Raw genomic sequence first — 16,617 nt, forward strand, 5'->3', positions numbered from 1 at the left:
GAGAATGCCGTGGGTGGTTCCATGGGTGTGAGGAAGGGAAGCAGCAGCCTGAGAGACTGAAGATTTGCTTTCCCTGCCTCTCAAGTGCCTCCAGAACACCCCTCCTCACTAAATCCTCCCTGTGGTGCCTCCAGAACACCCCTCCTCACTAAATCCTCCCTGTGGTAGGCAGGAAGGTAAGCTGGAGTCTCAGCTGCCTGCTGATCTTCCTCAGAGATGGTCCACATCTCTGTATGCATATGTGTACGGTGTATATACATGTTCATATGGGTGTGTGCATGTGTGTTTGCATCTGTGTGCACGTGTATAAAGACCAGAGGCCAATGTGGAGTGTCTTCCTCAGTCACTGTCCACCTGAGTTTGAGGCAGGGTCTCTCACTGAACCTGGAGCTCATGAATTTAGCTAGGCTAGCTAGCCAGTTGAGTCCTACCTGTCTCTACCCGTCAAGCTCCTGGCTTTTATGTAGAGGCTGGGAATCCAAACTCTGGTCCTCCTGCTCACACAGCACTTTGTCACCAGGCTTCTCCTCAGCTCCAGCTCCCGTCTCATTGAGATCTCAGCTCTCCGCTCTCCAGTGTTTGCCCAGCACAGCATCAGGGTTCGCTCTCCATTCTGGAATAAATTGGTGACTTTTCCTTTGTCCCAGAGTCTCTTGTTGGGGCCTTCATTTCCTCATTGTGACATCAAGGCGGGATTCAGAGACTTTTGTCTAACTAACCATCCACTGACTCTTCCTCAGCCCCCCTGGGACCGTTGGCTAACTAATCATCCACTGAGGCTTCATAAGCCCCCTGAATTTCTTGTCTGATGTTTCACCTTGACAGTCTCCCCAGTCCCCCAGCTCTGCTTCAACACTTATCTAATCCCCCTCCTTTCCATTCCCAGGGCCAGTCTTTCAGCTTAGGTACATACACAGGGATGGAATTCTCTAGTTGTTTATAGGAAGATATTCATATATATTTCATGAAATTTATCAAGTATTTAGAATTTTCAGCTGTTAAGAGCATTGGCTGAGCTTTTAGAGGACCTGGGTTTGAGTCCCAGCACCCACATGGCAACTCACAAGTGCCTATAACTAATTCCAGAGGATCCGGCGCCCTCTTATGGCTTCGTTGGGTACTGCTCAAGAGCATACACATACACCGAAAATACACATAAATATTTAAAACTTTTTATTTGACGCCATACAAAAGTATACTCCATGCCTGCCTGTAACCTGGCACCCGTGTGCAGCCATAGCTTACCAGAGTCGTTCTCTTACCTACCATTTCAAAAGTTTCCTAGCAACACCGGAACGCTCCATACCCTCTCTCCCTCTGGAAGCCATCTCCCTCTGCCTGTGCTTTTCAACTCTTCCTACTGGTCTTCCCTTCCCTCTCTTCTTCAGTCAGAGAGAACTGGAGCCCGGCATGAAGACATGTCTCCCAAAGAAAATATATTTTTGGCTCTCTATGCACAAAACTGCTTTCCGCGTGGGTAACAAGCCTCCATCCTTTTCCTTTGGTCAATTTTGAAGCAATGGCTTAAGCAGTAGTAGGCTGTGTGAGAACAGCCAGGAAAATAAGCTGAGGACCACATGCCCCAGACTAAAGGGAATCAGACAGCAGGCCCAAGGCAGAAACAGAAGCTCTCTACAGTCCCGGTGTGTTCTTTCCACTCAGTGCCCAGGGGACCCGCGTTAGCATCAGGGGAGCTTCCAAATGCTCTGGATTATATTCTGTAGCAAAGTAAAGGATTCACTTTTAGGTTGATTAAAAAGGGGGAACATTAAGAAGGAGGCAAGGAGGGCTGGAAAGATGGCTCAGCAGTTAAGAGTACTAGCTAGTCTTCTAGAGGACTTGAATTCGGTTCCCACCACACACGGTGGCTCACAACCATCTGTAACTCCAATTCCAGGAGATCTGATACCCTCTTCTTGGCACCAGGCATGCATGTGGTACACAGACATAGATGCAAGCAAACACTTAAAATAGATTAATGTTTAAATAAAAAGAGGGGTAGGGGACCAGTGTGTAAGAATTGAATGCCTTCAAATCAGATGCCTTCAAAGCCCCAAAGTCACTGTTAAACATCCCCGAGTGACTGCCATTTCTAGGTGAGTCTTTCTTCCTTTCTTTCTTTCTTTCTTTCTTTTTCTTTCTTTTTTTAAGATTTCTGCCTCCTCCCCGCCACCGCCTCCCATTTCCCTCCCCTTTCCCCAATTAAGTCCCCCTCCCTCGCCAGCCTGAAGAGCAATCAGGGTTCCCTGCCCTGTGGGAAGTCCAAGGACCACCCACCTCCATCCAGGTCTAGTAAGGTGAGCATCCAAGCTGCCTAGGCTCCCACAAAGCCAGTACGTGCAGTAGGATCAAAACCCAGTGCCATTGTTCTTGAGTTCTCAGTAGTCCTCATTGTCCACTATGTTCAGCGAGTCCGGTTTTATCCCATGCTTTTTCAGACCCAGGCCAGCAGGCCTTGGTGAGTTCCCGATAGAACATCCCCATTGTCTCAGTGTGTGGGTTCACCCCTCGCGGTCCTGAGTTCCTTGCTCGTGCTCTCTCTCCTTCTGCTCCTGATTTGGACCTTGGGATTTCAGTCCGGTGCTCCAATGTGGGTCTCTGTCTCTGTCTCCTTTCATCGCCTGATGAAGGTTAATATCCAGGAGGATGCCTATATGTTTTTCTTGAGATAGGCTTCCTCTGTAGCTTTGGAGCCTGTCCTGGAACTAGCTCTTGTGGACTAGGCTGGCCTTGAACTCACAGAGGACCGCCTGACCTGCCTCTGGGATTAAAGGCGTGTGCCATGACTGCTCAGCTCTAGTCAAGCACTCTTGGGACCTATTGCCTACAATTCCCTATTAGCGAACAAAGTACTAGAAAGCACAGCAGGTAAGAACTCCTAAGGCCACAGGCCTCTGTGAGGAACAGATTGGAAAACTTTGGGGTGGAGACCAGGGCAGTTCTGTGTTTTGCAGACCCTGTTAGCTGTCAGCATATTGCAGGATTTCTTTTTGCTCCTTCTGAGATGGTGATACTTCCAAGCTGTATTTGTGTGAAGGCTTCTTGGATGTGGAGTTCATAGCTAACAGTGGACTGTGGGACGTGGCAGTTTGTATAGGGAGAAGAATGGTGCACTTCAGCTTCATTTGGTACAAGGCGAGAACCTACCCAGCGACCACCGGTAGAGGAAGGACCAGGGACCATGCACCGCACACCCTGCAGTGTCACAGCGTGCTCTACCGAAACAAAAGCCACAGCTTGGGTGTGGTGGGGAAACTGTAATCTCAACCCTTGGGAGGTTGAGGCAGGTTGTGAATTCAAAGTCTCCATATATATTGATCTCTAGCACAGCATATAGCCCAGGCTGGTCCTGAACTCCTTATATAGCTGAGGATAACCTTGAACTCCTGATCTTCTGACCTCTACCTCCCAGATATTAGGATGATAGTGCAGGCATGTGACACAGTTGTCTTCCCTTCCACTGGACCCAGAACCTCTTCCTGGCATCTCAGATGCTGCACCATCCTGAAAGTGCCTCCTCCTCCCAGAAGGCCCCCCTCATAGCAGCCACATTTTCCTGCTTCTCTCTCATTAGTATAGCAAGCTGCAGTGCAATTATCTGTCCAGTTTTCCTTCTCCCTGACTAGGCTTTCAACATTTTAAGCATCACCATCAAAGCTTCAATATACCTGTCCAATTATGCATCTCTGTTGCATGCCTAGCACCGTGCCAAAGATAAACTCCCCTGGAGGAACGAAATAATTAGGTGCCTGTCCCCTCAGCAGGTGCGCTCTCAAATACAGCCTATGTACATACAGTGTGTGTTTAAAGGCAAGAGCAAGAGTGCCTATTTCCTAAAGCAAAGCAGAGAGAACTCTTCAAGAGGAAAGTTGTCCCTTACTTTGGGGGATGACCCCGGGTTGAGTGTGTCTGTTTAATCCGAAAAGAGATAAATATAGTCTGTAAGCAAGAAGGACAGGGTGGCCAGGAGGGAGGCTCATGCACCACTTGTGGTGTCCATCCCTCAGGCGTCTGCAAGGATCTATGGTAGCATGGTCCATGCAACGGCCTTCCGGGAAGTCTCTGCAGAATCCGGGCCCTGCTTCCCCTTTAAATAAGCCACTGATATTGGCTGCCCTCTTGTCTTCAGACCTTGGAAAACTAGATGGCAGGTTTCAGCCATTTCCATCTGTGTCCTCCCAGCCATGGTCACCGCAGTCAAATCACCCAAATTCCAGAATGCATTCTTCAGAGTGGTAAGAACGCGGGTGCCACCTTCCAGGTGGTAAGCCCAGGCATAGTCATCTCTTCAATTGTCCAGTCTTCGAAAACAGTGATTCTCATTTGCCATCTTACACTGATGATTCCAAGTTTCAGAGCAGAATCTTCTAGATTCTCTGAGAACATGCCCTCCACATTCTTCCTGCTCCTACAGCCCCTCTCAGGGACAACCCAGAGCCTGTCCAGCTGATTAGAAGTTCTCCCCAGAGTTACTGCCTCAAGAGTTCCACAAGCACTGTCCTCATAACAAGGAAGGCAGGATCTGGAGAAGGGGCCAGGCTGTGAAGCTTCTCCCTCACTTCAGCCCTGCGGCGTGGACGCCTCTGGGGGCGGCAGCCTGAGGATCCCCCAGAAAGCTCCAGTGTGTTGTCTGTGGAGCTAAATCTACTGCATGGAGCACGCAGTGTTACAGTTGAGCAGAGACTGGAGACAGAGGAGATAGAGCTCCATCTCCGGAGCACTGGAGCTGATCTCGGTGAGTTTCACACCAGATCCAGGAGTGTGTGGGACAGATGGAGACAAAATGAGCCATGACTAAAGAGGGTGGAGTGCCATGCACATGACCGCATCACCATCCAGACAGTCCTCGTGCTGCTATTTTTAATCACAGGAATCATAAAATCGGTGTCAGATGGGCTGGTCCATTTCTGCAAGCTGAGGACAGGAGAGAGAGGATCTTTCCAGGGAAGAGAGGTTGCTGCAAGAAGGCCATTAAGAATGTGGCTCTCAAAGGCCAGGCTTCGCCTTGAGCCTCACCAGCCCTGAGCTGTGTGTTCCTCTAACCATAACAACAGACTCCTCATCCCACCCACTTCAGTCCTGGCCCTGCGAACTTAACAGACATAGATAGAATCTTCTGAATGCAGACTGTGGACTGAACACTGGGGAGTCAGATACAGATACGATCTGTGGTCCTGAAGGAAATTGTGCCTCACTGAAAAGGAGCACCCTGTACCTGTCAATGTCTGCTGAACTGTTGCGGGTGCAAGCCTGTGGCAGGAAGCCTCTGGGAAAGCTTCCAGTGGAGGTGACAGCTAGCTCGGGCTGATTCTTCAAAGATCAGCAGAGGTATCAGATAAACAGACAAGAAAGAACCTGGAGGAGGAGGGGAGGAGGATAATGGCAGATTTTTTTGTTTGTTTGTTTTAATGAAAGAGTTCTGGTCTAGTGTGGGTTCCCAAGCCAGATGAGGGATAATATAGCATTGTCCAAACCTAGGACTTTTCTCAGAGAGCACGACAGGAGTGAAGCTGCTTCCTACTTAAATCAGGCTTAGGCCTCCTCAACTCCATAGAGACAAAGGCCACATGATGATAAAGTCAGTCAAGCTTCTGTCCCGCCCTGTCTACCTGACAACTAGCCCCTGTCCCAGAGAACTAGCTTCTTAGCAATCATGTGACTGGAAGTCTGATAATCTGGCTGATGTGCTTGGAGAGCCCCGTGTGCACCTCTCCCCTGGGAGCTGCAGCACTTCCTCCCTGGACACACAAACACACACACACACACACACACACACACACACACACACACACTCCAGCTATATAAGCTAGCTCAGCCATTTCAATAAGCTGTCCTCTGAATCCCTCTCCAAGTGTTTCATTCCCATCACCTTGAGACCCTGCTCCCTAACTCCTCTGAATGCTGTAACCGCCAGTGCACAAGGGCTGATCAGGGTCAGGGAACCCACAGCCTAGCATGCACTAAGCCCTCAGTGCCTCTCCTAGTGTAAACCAAGTGTGATGGCACACACCTGTAACCCCAATACTTGAGAGATAGAGGCAGGAGATCTGGAATGCATGGTGATCCTTGGATGTGTAGCACGATCGAGGTTAGCCTGAGCTATGTGAGATCCTGTCTCAAAAGACAAAAGCCTGTAGCCTTCTCCGAAACCTGGCTGTAACAGGTTTCCCAGGAACCCAGGTAGATGCCTGCATTGACCGCTGCCCTTGGAGGCTGCTCAGGGCGGGAGGCTGCTCAGGGGAGGCTGGCACAGTAGGCCACCCGTCCCTTTGAAAGGGCTCCTTCCAGAGGTTGGGCTGAGAGCAGATCCAGGCGGTGAGGGTTGGCCTACAAGTGGCAGTGGCAAATTGGGGTACTGGAGCTGAACAGGAACAGGGACCTCCCACCTTGGGCTTTGCGGTGAAGTATATAACTAACTCCTGGCTCAGGACCAGGACCCGCTTCACCAGCCACAGGAAGAAAGACTGGATCGTTAAACAGAAGCTAGACGCTAAGAGCAGAACTTTCTAGATTCTGTAGCTTTCATCTGGACTCTAGTTTGTGTTACGAAATGCCTGGAAATTCAGAGAGGAGTTTAATGACCCAGATGGGCTGTAATGGGAAACCAGGAAGAGCTGTGCCACCAAGGGATGGCAGGAAGTAGACTCACAGATGTGCTCGCCATCTGGGGCTTGGAGGCCTGCTTCTCATTTCCTCTGACCAAGCACTTCAGGCCCCACCCCCACCCTTGAGTCCTGTGGCCTCGTGGCCTCGCAGGCACAGTCTCTAGTCAGGCCCCACCTGTCTGGCCACAGCCTCTCTGCCAAGGCCAGCTCTATGGTCTGAATTGTGATGATGTGACTGAGGTCACCCACTGTGTCTCCAAACAGGGATGAGAGAGGAGATGTCACTGGGACGCCAGGAGGCTTTTGAAATTTTCAAGAGGGACCATGCAGACAGTGTCACCATCGATGACAACAGACAGATTCTCAAGCAGAGGTAAGACCCAGCCAGAAAGCAGCTGCCCACAGGCTTAGGCAGACCAGTCCGGAGACTTCCTATACTGTCCTTCTAATTGCCCAGCCTAGTGTCTGCAAGAAAGGTGTAAGGTCTACAATTTCACATTTCCCAGTGTGCACCCTGTGTGAGCTTTACCATCCCAGAACTACTGGTTAGCCAGGTGTAGGTCGGGATCTGTCCCTGCCAGCATTAGCTCCATGGACAATGCTCACTTTGTATGTATTCTCACAAGCCTAGCACTTTTAATATCTTCATCATCTTCAGGGGAGAATTAGGCAAGCTGGGGTATAGCTCAGTGGGTAGGTAGAGAGCTTGCTGTGTATCCGTGGAGACCTGAGGTCAAATCACCAGAACCTTGTACTTGTGATCCCAGCACTGGGAAGACAGAAAGAAAAAGAAGGTTCTCTGGGGCTTACTGGTAGTCAATCTAATTAAATAAATGAGTTTCAGGTTTAGCATCTCAAAAAAAGTAATAGAAGAATAATGGAATTGGTCTCTAGTCTACACGTACACATTTTTTAATGTATAGACCAAATTGCATTGCTAGGTCCTCCATATTTTTGGTAGAATCAAGAGTTCAAGTAGATGAAAGGCATGGGGAGAGAGAGGAAGGTTTAACATAGCTGCTACATGGAGGGATGAGAGACTTGACTGGGAAGGGCCAAGGAACACACCCAGACTGATATAGCTGCTTCCCCAGGGCGGGAGCAGATCTCAGCGCTCTTCAGGAACCAGTAATGCAATTCATATCCAGAACTCTGGAGAGCAGTTCAGACCCTCTCAGTCCAGAGAGGTGTGTGCACCTTGTGACTGGGGTAAATCTCTCCCCTGGGCTCCCCAGAGGGCATGTAGAACTTTCATGGCTGCACTGTGGTAGCTGGAGTCGTTGAGCAAACTCTGGGTTCCGTGCTGAGCCGCTGGTAGGTGATGTAACAGAAAGTCCATGGATTAGGAAGCAGTATGGTAGTGGTGGTGGAGTGATGGACTGGATACTTGCATATCAACAAGGATAGATCTTAAAAGCACAACACTAGGAAGGCACACAGTTCCAAACACTTACAGATGGACTAGCCTAAAACCAGAGACCTTCATACAGAAATAGCCACCTGAGTGTACCCTGCAAATGGAAGTCTGCGGTGGGGTGGGAGGGGGAGACAGATGACTCACTGGCTAAGAGTGATTGCTACTTAAGCACAAGGCCTGATTGCAGATCCCAGCGCCTATGTAATGTTCTGGACTTGGCCACATGAGTACCTCTCACTCCAGTGCTGTAGGGTGGAAACATGAAGATTTCTGAAGCTTCCTAGCTACCAGCACAGCTCTATTTCAGGGAGAGATGCTGTCTCAAAGGAATAACATGGAGACTGACTGAGCTGGACACCTGGTGTCCTCCTCCGACCCCACATACACAGGCACTCACATCCAACATACACACACATGCACACACATACACATAAAGAATAGAAGCAGGAAGTAGGGAGCTAAGTAGCAATCAATGACCAAAGTCAGGCGAGGTAGGTGCAGGGTGGGCCTGAGAAGAGCCGAAGACTCTCCTAGAAGCGTGGACATACACTGACTTTGATTTTCACATTGGAGACCCGAGGGATTTCAAACCGGCTGAGGCTTCTGCTCCCCTGCATGCCACACATTCCTGATACGGCCAATAGGGTGTGGTAAAGCAGGCTACCTTCCTTGGGTATCTGGAAACAAGATTGTCAACTAGATGGCAGCTGCTTCCTCCTCTAAGAAAGTTCTCCACCGAGCCTTGAGGCTTCTTTGCCAGCTCACAGTCATGAATTCCTAGTGACCCAAGGAAATACCAAACACAGTTAAGCCTGGATCTGACTCCCCAGATACTCGTGTAACTAGGTGTGGCCTGAGCATCCTTTTTCTGTAAATGGATTCCACTAACAACCTGACCTGGAACCACTGACCCACAGACGTCCAGAGCCTTGGAAGGAGTCTTTTAAAACAATCAATAGAGCTGGGAAGACGGTTCTGCCAGGTAAGTGCTTGCCGTGCAAGCATGGGAGTGTGAGTTCTTTCCCCAGACCCCACATTAACTAAAACAATGATGGTGATGATGATGATGATGATGATGATGATGATGATGATGATGATGATAATAATGATGATGATAATGAAAGCTGAGCGTGGTGGCGCAGAGGATGATATTTATAATCCCAGAGCTGGGGAGGTGGAGACTGTGGGTTCATGGAGCTTAGTAGCCACTAGCCCAGATTACTAGGCAAGTTCCATGCCAATGAGAGACCTTATTTCAAAAAACAAGGCAGCAGTGTTAACGGAATGATACCTGAAGCTATTTCCAGTCCAAGCCTGCACACACACACACACACACACACACACACACACACACACACTGGTGATATTTGTGCACCCAGATTTAAAAGCCACCAACACAGAAGACATACTTAATTTTTCCTTCTCTGAAACCATTGTGGCTCCTGGCTGGCTTGAGCTTGCATCTGATGGGGAGGTGGGTCATGGCTTACCAGGAGGAGCATGTGTGGGTCTCTCTGAGACTTCTCCATACAAAACCTTTCTGAATCCAGTCAGCAGAGCTCTGATAACAGAAGCAGCCATCAGAATTTTACTTAAAGCACATCTTGTTCACCCCTGGTGGCCAGTGCTCTGGTGCTTCCATCTTCTACTTGGCCATTGTACAAAGGAACTAGCATGCCTCACACAACGCTATGAGATAAATAGATCCAGTGGGAAGGCCGGAGACCAGGCAGCTCTCTGAGATAAATCAACAGATCCAATGGGAAGGCCGGAGACCAGCCATTCTAAAAGGGTAATTCTACATCAGTTAAGTTAATATAATCAAAGTCACTAAGGAGCTGCTCCGTGCCAAGAGGCCGTGGGGTAGCACCTAGAGCACCACCTTCTCAACGGACCTCCACGCTTACTCCCTGTCACAGAGATTATTCAGTTGGTAGAGATTGTACCAAAAGGTTTCTCTGGAGGAACACAGCAAATGGACTGAATGCATTACCACAAAGGGGAATTGTTAGATTGGGTACTGGATACAGTCTGGGAGTCCAGCGGGGGGCATCTGCACACTGAGGAGGCTGAGAATCCAGTTAACAAAGCCAGGTGACTCAGCAGCCCCGGTCCACGCCCACAGCCTGGAACTGCCACAGAGTGGTTGGTAGGGCGTCCATGTTGGAGGGCAGAAGAAGCAGGACTCTAGTGTTGTGGATGATTGTCAGCGGCAGCCACACATGCTGCCTATTCCAGGACATCTTCAAACCGAGGCCACCTGCTGGAAGATGCTGCCGGCTTGGAGGGAGGAGCTTCCCTCCTCAGTTAGCCTCTCTGGAACTATCCTCACAGCTTACCCAGAGGTGTACCTTCCATACTTGTGCATGTACACATCCAGTCACACACGCAGGTGCCTACAGCAGAGACTGAGAGAAAATATCTTTTTATAAAAACCAGTGTTCCCCAACGGAAGACACAAAAATAAATCCCCAGATGCTCAGAGGAGTGACTTCCCTGGGGCCCTGACATAGAAATACTCAAGTAATCCTGATCCCTTCCAAATATTTGCTCCAGTGCTTCCTAGTGGCAGGGAGAACCCGCATCCTTAAGTGTTGGTCTGAAGAATCCTGCCAGACCAGAGGCCTGGGGTTGGGGTGGCATTCAGTTCCTCCCCCTCCCAGAGCCCTCGCCTTCTAATATCCCAGCGTGCAGGAGCCACTGGGCTGGTCTCCACCTTCCTCCGCTGTTTCACATCTATCAACTCTGGTGGATAGTTTTAGCGTGTCACCCTGTTGAGACTGCATTTGCCTGACACCAAACTAATCTCTAGCCCACAGCAAGAGACAGTCATCCCTGATGGTGGCATTGTTGGTAACCGCCGTGGTTCTCTCCACTTCCCCAGGGTCTAAGACCTGGTCTGGGGTTTCAGGAGGGCACATGGGTGGTCCCTGTGTCCCATGCTGCCTAGTAGGAGACTGTTCCCTGCTCACCCATAAATTTCTAGCACCCTCTCTCTAGCATACCCGAATGCTGCTGGGTCTGGGGGAAGTTCCATTGCCTGCGTGTGACGGGAGAAATAAGACGTCTCATTAGCAGAGCGTTTGCACTTTGTTGGCCTCCAGCATAGGAACCATTCTTCAGTGGAGGTTTTTCCAGGGGAACAGAATTGTTATACATAATCACTCCATTTTCGAGGCCTGAGTCGTCTTCCTACTATATAATAGGGAGCAAGGTGATGACCCCGTGTTCTGTAAATACTGGGGCCAGGCCAAGGGCGGGGAGCTTTTCTTCTGTGTCAAACTTCTTACAAACCAAACCCTTCAGACACAGAGTCTCCACTGAGTAACAAAAGAGGAAATGAGCAGGGAGACGAACTGCAATTGGAAGTCAAGGCATTAATAACGTGAGCTAAGTCACTCCACTGGGTCCTTCCAGCATAGAACAGTACAGCAATGTACAAGCAACAGGAGACGTGCGCTAGGGGAAATCGCAGACGCCATGTGGAAATGCTACCCATGATAAATGGGAGCTCCCCTATTCCAGTTAGACTTCAAGTTTAACCTTTATTATTTTTCCATTTGATTTTTATATTTTCTCTTTGTCTGCTGAACTAGAATTATAAACTCTGAGGGCAGAGACTAGATTAGAATCTTCTCAGAACCCCCTGGTTTTTAAAATGATGCTGGACACAAAAAAAGCTCTGCTCAAAGAACTGTTTTGTTTGAGAAGGCCTATTTGACATTGACTTGAGGACTCTTAGCACCCAAGGACACTGTTTAAGATTTGCTATTGCCTCCAAGAAGTGCAGAGCGGTAGGGGGAGTGGCTGAGTCCCTGGCCCTCAGCAGGCTGGAGAGGATGACAGGAGACAGCGGAAAAGGGCATTAGTTTGTAGAAGAAACGCAAGGGGAGGGCAGGCTGGCTTGTCATCACCTCAAAGCACTTGCTGCACAATGTGGAGGTTGGGGTCAGGTCCCTAGCACTTACAGAAAGCCAGGCCAGCATGCAGCTTACCTCTGTAACCCAAGATAGAGGAGGCAGAGCTGGGCAGACCCCTGGAGCTCACCAGGCAGCCAGACCAGCAAAATCTGTAGGCTCCAGTTTCAGTAAGACCCTGTCTCAAAAATTAAGGTGGCGAGTGATTGAGGAAGACACTTACTTGGCATAGACTTCTGGCCTCTACGTGCCCACTGTGCGTGAGAATTCCTGAAAAGAAACTGTCTTCACAGGGAAGTGATGAGCGAGGCTTTGGTGATATGGGGAGGCTGGAATGCTGCAGTGAGAGCAATCTTTAGCCTAACAAACGCCATTGCATACATGCCTGGGTCAGACCTGCCATCACGGTAAACAGATAGAAACCGCTCTCCACCACAGGGAGAGCCAATGACTGCGGGTCCTCTGGCCCACTATAACCCACCTCCCTAATGTGTCCACCAAGGTATTTTTTTAATGCCTTGATTTGTAGCTTTCTTTGTCCTGTTAATATTTTTTTTTTTAAAAAAAAAAGTCCATACAACTGCTTCCATGTTAGAACATAAAACCGGGGGTAACTTTAATCTGTGTTCCCAAGCCATGATCACTCAAGTTTGGCTTCAGAATAAGCCATCTCTGGCCCTAGGTCAGAGTGTCGCTCTCTGAGTCCCCTAGTGATTGGGAGGTGGGGAGTAGCCAGGTGTGGGCCCCCCAGCTGCTTTGCCCTGAGTAAAGCATATCTTTGGATACCACGTACCAAGGGTGAGACAGGAGCCTCTCAAGAATGTTTTCAGAAGTCTCATTAGGGTCTGCTTCAGTCACCTAATTCTCCTCATTCCCTCTGACGATGAGAAAGTTGGCCACAGTGTTGAAGCCTCTAACGTCCGTCTGCAGCCATCTCTTCTTTTGCTGGAAGGATGACCCTGGACCTGCATTGTCTGCGCGTACTGCTTCCAGGGCATGACCTCAGCTCCTAGCTCAGCATACCCCAGAAGGATCCTGGTGGTGGTCAATATCCATACACAGCACCTGGAGCTTCAGTCCACACTTCCCACGACCGTCTGCTGAGCTGATCAAGCCTGGCTTTTACCAGATGCTTCGGCACTGGTTCCGGTAGGGTGACAGGCCCTCAATGAGAAGACATGAATGACCTATGAGGAGAATCAGGGTGGAGTCCTTGGCTGCCCAGCCAGCCTTGTAGGAAAATGCAGTTCTCTTCCTTGGAACTCCCTGTCTTAGTCCCAGGCCAAACAGACAGATGCAGAAAACAGCAATGGCAGACTGTCACCGCTTTTCCAGCCAGCACGGAGCACTGGTGGCATCCTGGCCCTTACTTCTCCTCACTCATCCATGCAGTTCTATGCAGATGAAGGAGTTACAGACCACACAATGAAATAACTGAGTTTCTCTGGAACCCTGTGCGTTTCGGGGAGGTTGAAAGAGGACAGGGACAAAAGAGATTGTTGAATTAAGATGGACAATAGAAAGCCGAGGTAATAAAATAAGAGGTGTTAGCCTAACACGCTCGGTTTTATATGTGTTTGGAAACTTCTAGAATGAAAAGGTTTCTAAAATTTGGTGTATCTTCAAAATCCAGGTCACTCCCAGCTTCCACATGAAGGTGTTTTGACTGCACTACACATAGTTAGACCCCTTCTAGACAAACTGAAACAGTGTGGCTATGGTATCCAAGGTAGAATATGGACCATGTTCATATATTATGTAGTTGTTGTTTGTTGTGTTTTGTTGGTAGGGTTTGGTCACCCCTTTACTCTCGTGGCTGAAGGGGTGAGAGATCAACTAGTATCTCATGAAGTCTTGAGTAGTAGCTCATCTTTGTTGTCCTTGTGGCTGGACTTGGAGTTCCTTAGGAGACACACCTCTCAGTGTGTCTGTTGTAGGTGTTAACTGAGGAAGGAAGACCCCCCCCTTCTGACTGTGTGTGGTACCATCCCTTGGACTGGGTTCTTGGACTGACTAAAAATGAAAAGCAAGCCAGCCAGGCGTCACAGTCTCTCTGCTTCACGACACGGGTAAACCACCTCATGTCACCTTGCTGCCACCATGCCTCCCACACTGTGTGTGATGGCCTTTGTCCCCACAAGAGCCACCCATTCCTTCCATGGTTCACAACTTGTACTATTTCTTCAGTGCAAGGTTCGGCTCATCATGGATGTCACATGAAGGTCGGTTAGGAAATGTAGGGGCACCAGGTAGTGGTTCACGCCTTTAATCCCACTCACTACTCGGGAGGCAGAAGCAGGCAGATCTCTGTGAGTTCAAGGCCAGCCTGGTCTACAAGAGATAGTTCCAGGACAGGCTCCAAAGCTACACAGAGAAACCCTGTCTCGAAAAACGAAACAGAACAAAAAGAAAGAAAGAAAGAAAGAAAGAAAGAAAGAAGGAAGGAAAGAAGGAAGGAAGGAAGGAAGGAAGGAAGGAAGGAAGGAAATGTAGGGGCACCCTGACTGCACGCCAGCACAATTGCTGAAATGTAAGTGCACCCTGACTGTGCACCGGCACAACAGTCTTGTGGACTAGTATTTACCCACCAAATATAAGAGTTCCTAATGACATAGGGAAGAACTTACAATGCTAAATGGAAAACTATCGGGATATAATCTTACATATTATTTACATTATTATATGTGTGTATGTACTTATGCATACATTATAACCTCACTCTGTAAAAATGAGCTGGAGAAAAGACAGATATGCATTTCAGGATGTATTTATTTCTGGTTTGGGGGTTATTGTGAATTTTTCTCTTAAATTGTATTATTAAAATCTGGTTTAATAGTCATCTGTGACAGGAGTCAGCAAACGTTCTCTATAAAGGGTCAAATAGTAGAAGTGTTTTTCGCCAAAAGCCACACAGTCCCTGTCACAGCCTCTCCACTCAGCTGTGGTAACTTACTTACACGCCACCGTAGATGAAGTGGTGATGAATGGATGAACACATTCCAATAAAACTTTATTGACAGAACCAGGAAGTAGCCCTGCTTTGTCTCATGACTGGTCGTCGCTGACTGACCTCTGCTATACTGTTGTGTGTCAAGAAAGCAATGTTATTTAAGAATGCACACGGCTGATAGATCATGGCAGAGAAACCTTATCATCATGTTTCATTCTGGTACCCTGGCACTATAAAGCATCAGAAACTGAACTTATTGGGTAACGAATGTAAGAACATTTTAATTGCTATTTTGTGTGTATGGGTATTTCACCTGCTTAAAGTATATGCACTTCATGCTTGCAATGTATACAGTGCCCCTAGAAGCCAGGAGAGGGTGTTGGATCCCCAGAACTGGAGTCACAGATGGTTGGGAACCACCATGTGGGCACTGCAAGCTCGCGGGGTGCTCTGGACATGCAGGTGGTGCTTAGCCGCCCAGCGTTGCTCTAACTGGAGACTCTCTGTGAGGGAAACTGATAGTTCACAGCAGATGTGGTCACCCACATTCCAGTCTTTCTTGACCAGGCCACCATATCAAGCTCACTTTAGTTTTCCCTTTTCTTTATCACAGCCCTGCAGCCTCTCAGTCGTCTCCGCCTTTTTCAAATGTAACACAGGATGACTAGCAAAAAATAAAAATTCTTTGTTTTTGTTTTTGTTTTTCTCCAGATTTTCTGAAGCAAAGGCTCTGGGAGAAAGTATAAATCAAACGAGAAGTAAAATTGGTAAGCAGATGGTATTCTGGACGCTTCTTTCACCATTTCCCAGTGGACTTTGGGTGGTGCTGTGCCTTCTTCATATAGCCACGAAGTCTCGCTTGCATCCCTGCCCAGGGAGCCGTGGCACACTAAGCAAGGTGCTTTGTGTGTGTCCATCCTGGGCTGGTACCAGGTGTCTCACTGGCTCGCCATACCCCACTGAGAGAGTTTCGCTTCCGCCTGTGTTTCAGCAGTAGCCCAGCCTGTCATGGCCGTGCAGTTAAACAGCACTGTCTCATATTTCCAAGGGTCGTGAAGCACTGCTACACTGCCCAGAGCTGCTGCTGGGCATTATTGGCAGTCATACTCCTGTGCTTTCAGCACCATCCTTAAAGCCAAAGCTGGGAAGCTGGAAAGAGCCAGTGCTCCTCTCCCAGCCGCTGAGCTTCCCCGTTCAGGTGAGCTTGTCTGGAAGGGAGCACTTAAGGCAACAGGCAAACTTAAAAATGCACGCGCCTCCAGTCTTTTTCAAAGCAAGAGGAAAATGTCTTCTATCCTAAGCTACAAAATACAACCAAGCCCCACCTCTCTGACAGAGCAGCTTCACAGAGGGGACCCTTCTGCCTCTGTGCTCCAGAAAGCAACTGTTGCCTGTTTGCAACTGGTCCCTGGGTTCCTTCTTGCCCCATCTGTCCCTCAGAAGCCACTTTGAGAGCCCCCTCTGTGACTGTACAAGAAAGAGCTGCGGCAGCTTGACCCTAAGCCACACCTACACTGAGAGTCCCCATGTTCCATCTGGAGCCCTGGAGCTAGGATGGGTGTGATGGGTGGTTTTCATTCTCAGGTTTACAGAATCCGGTAGCACCTAGGAAAGGAGTCGCAGTGAGGAAGTGTCTGAAACAAATGGTTTGTGGATGTGGGTGCGGTGAGGGTGGGGGTTGTCTTGATCACATCAGTGGGTGTCCACTGTGGGTGGTACCACTCTCTA

The 16,617-nt window shown here is 48.9% G+C and overlaps 1 protein-coding gene across 1 annotated transcript in view; it reads left to right on the forward strand.

The window, feature by feature from the left end:
- The window catches only part of Kif6 (kinesin family member 6), a 309,520-nt gene that overhangs the window by 220,693 nt on the left and 72,210 nt on the right, over nucleotides 1-16,617 (forward strand). Inside the window, exons 14-15 of the mRNA XM_041656411.1 lie at nucleotides 6,870-6,978; nucleotides 15,601-15,656. Coding sequence (XP_041512345.1) covers nucleotides 6,870-6,978; nucleotides 15,601-15,656 — 165 coding nt within the window. The remainder of the gene's footprint in view (nucleotides 1-6,869; nucleotides 6,979-15,600; nucleotides 15,657-16,617) is intronic.

This window comes from Microtus oregoni, unplaced genomic scaffold (assembly GCF_018167655.1).
Source record: "Microtus oregoni isolate MIOR12 unplaced genomic scaffold, Mior012 000007F_ref0000211, whole genome shotgun sequence".
Lineage (NCBI taxonomy): Eukaryota > Metazoa > Chordata > Mammalia > Rodentia > Cricetidae > Microtus > Microtus oregoni.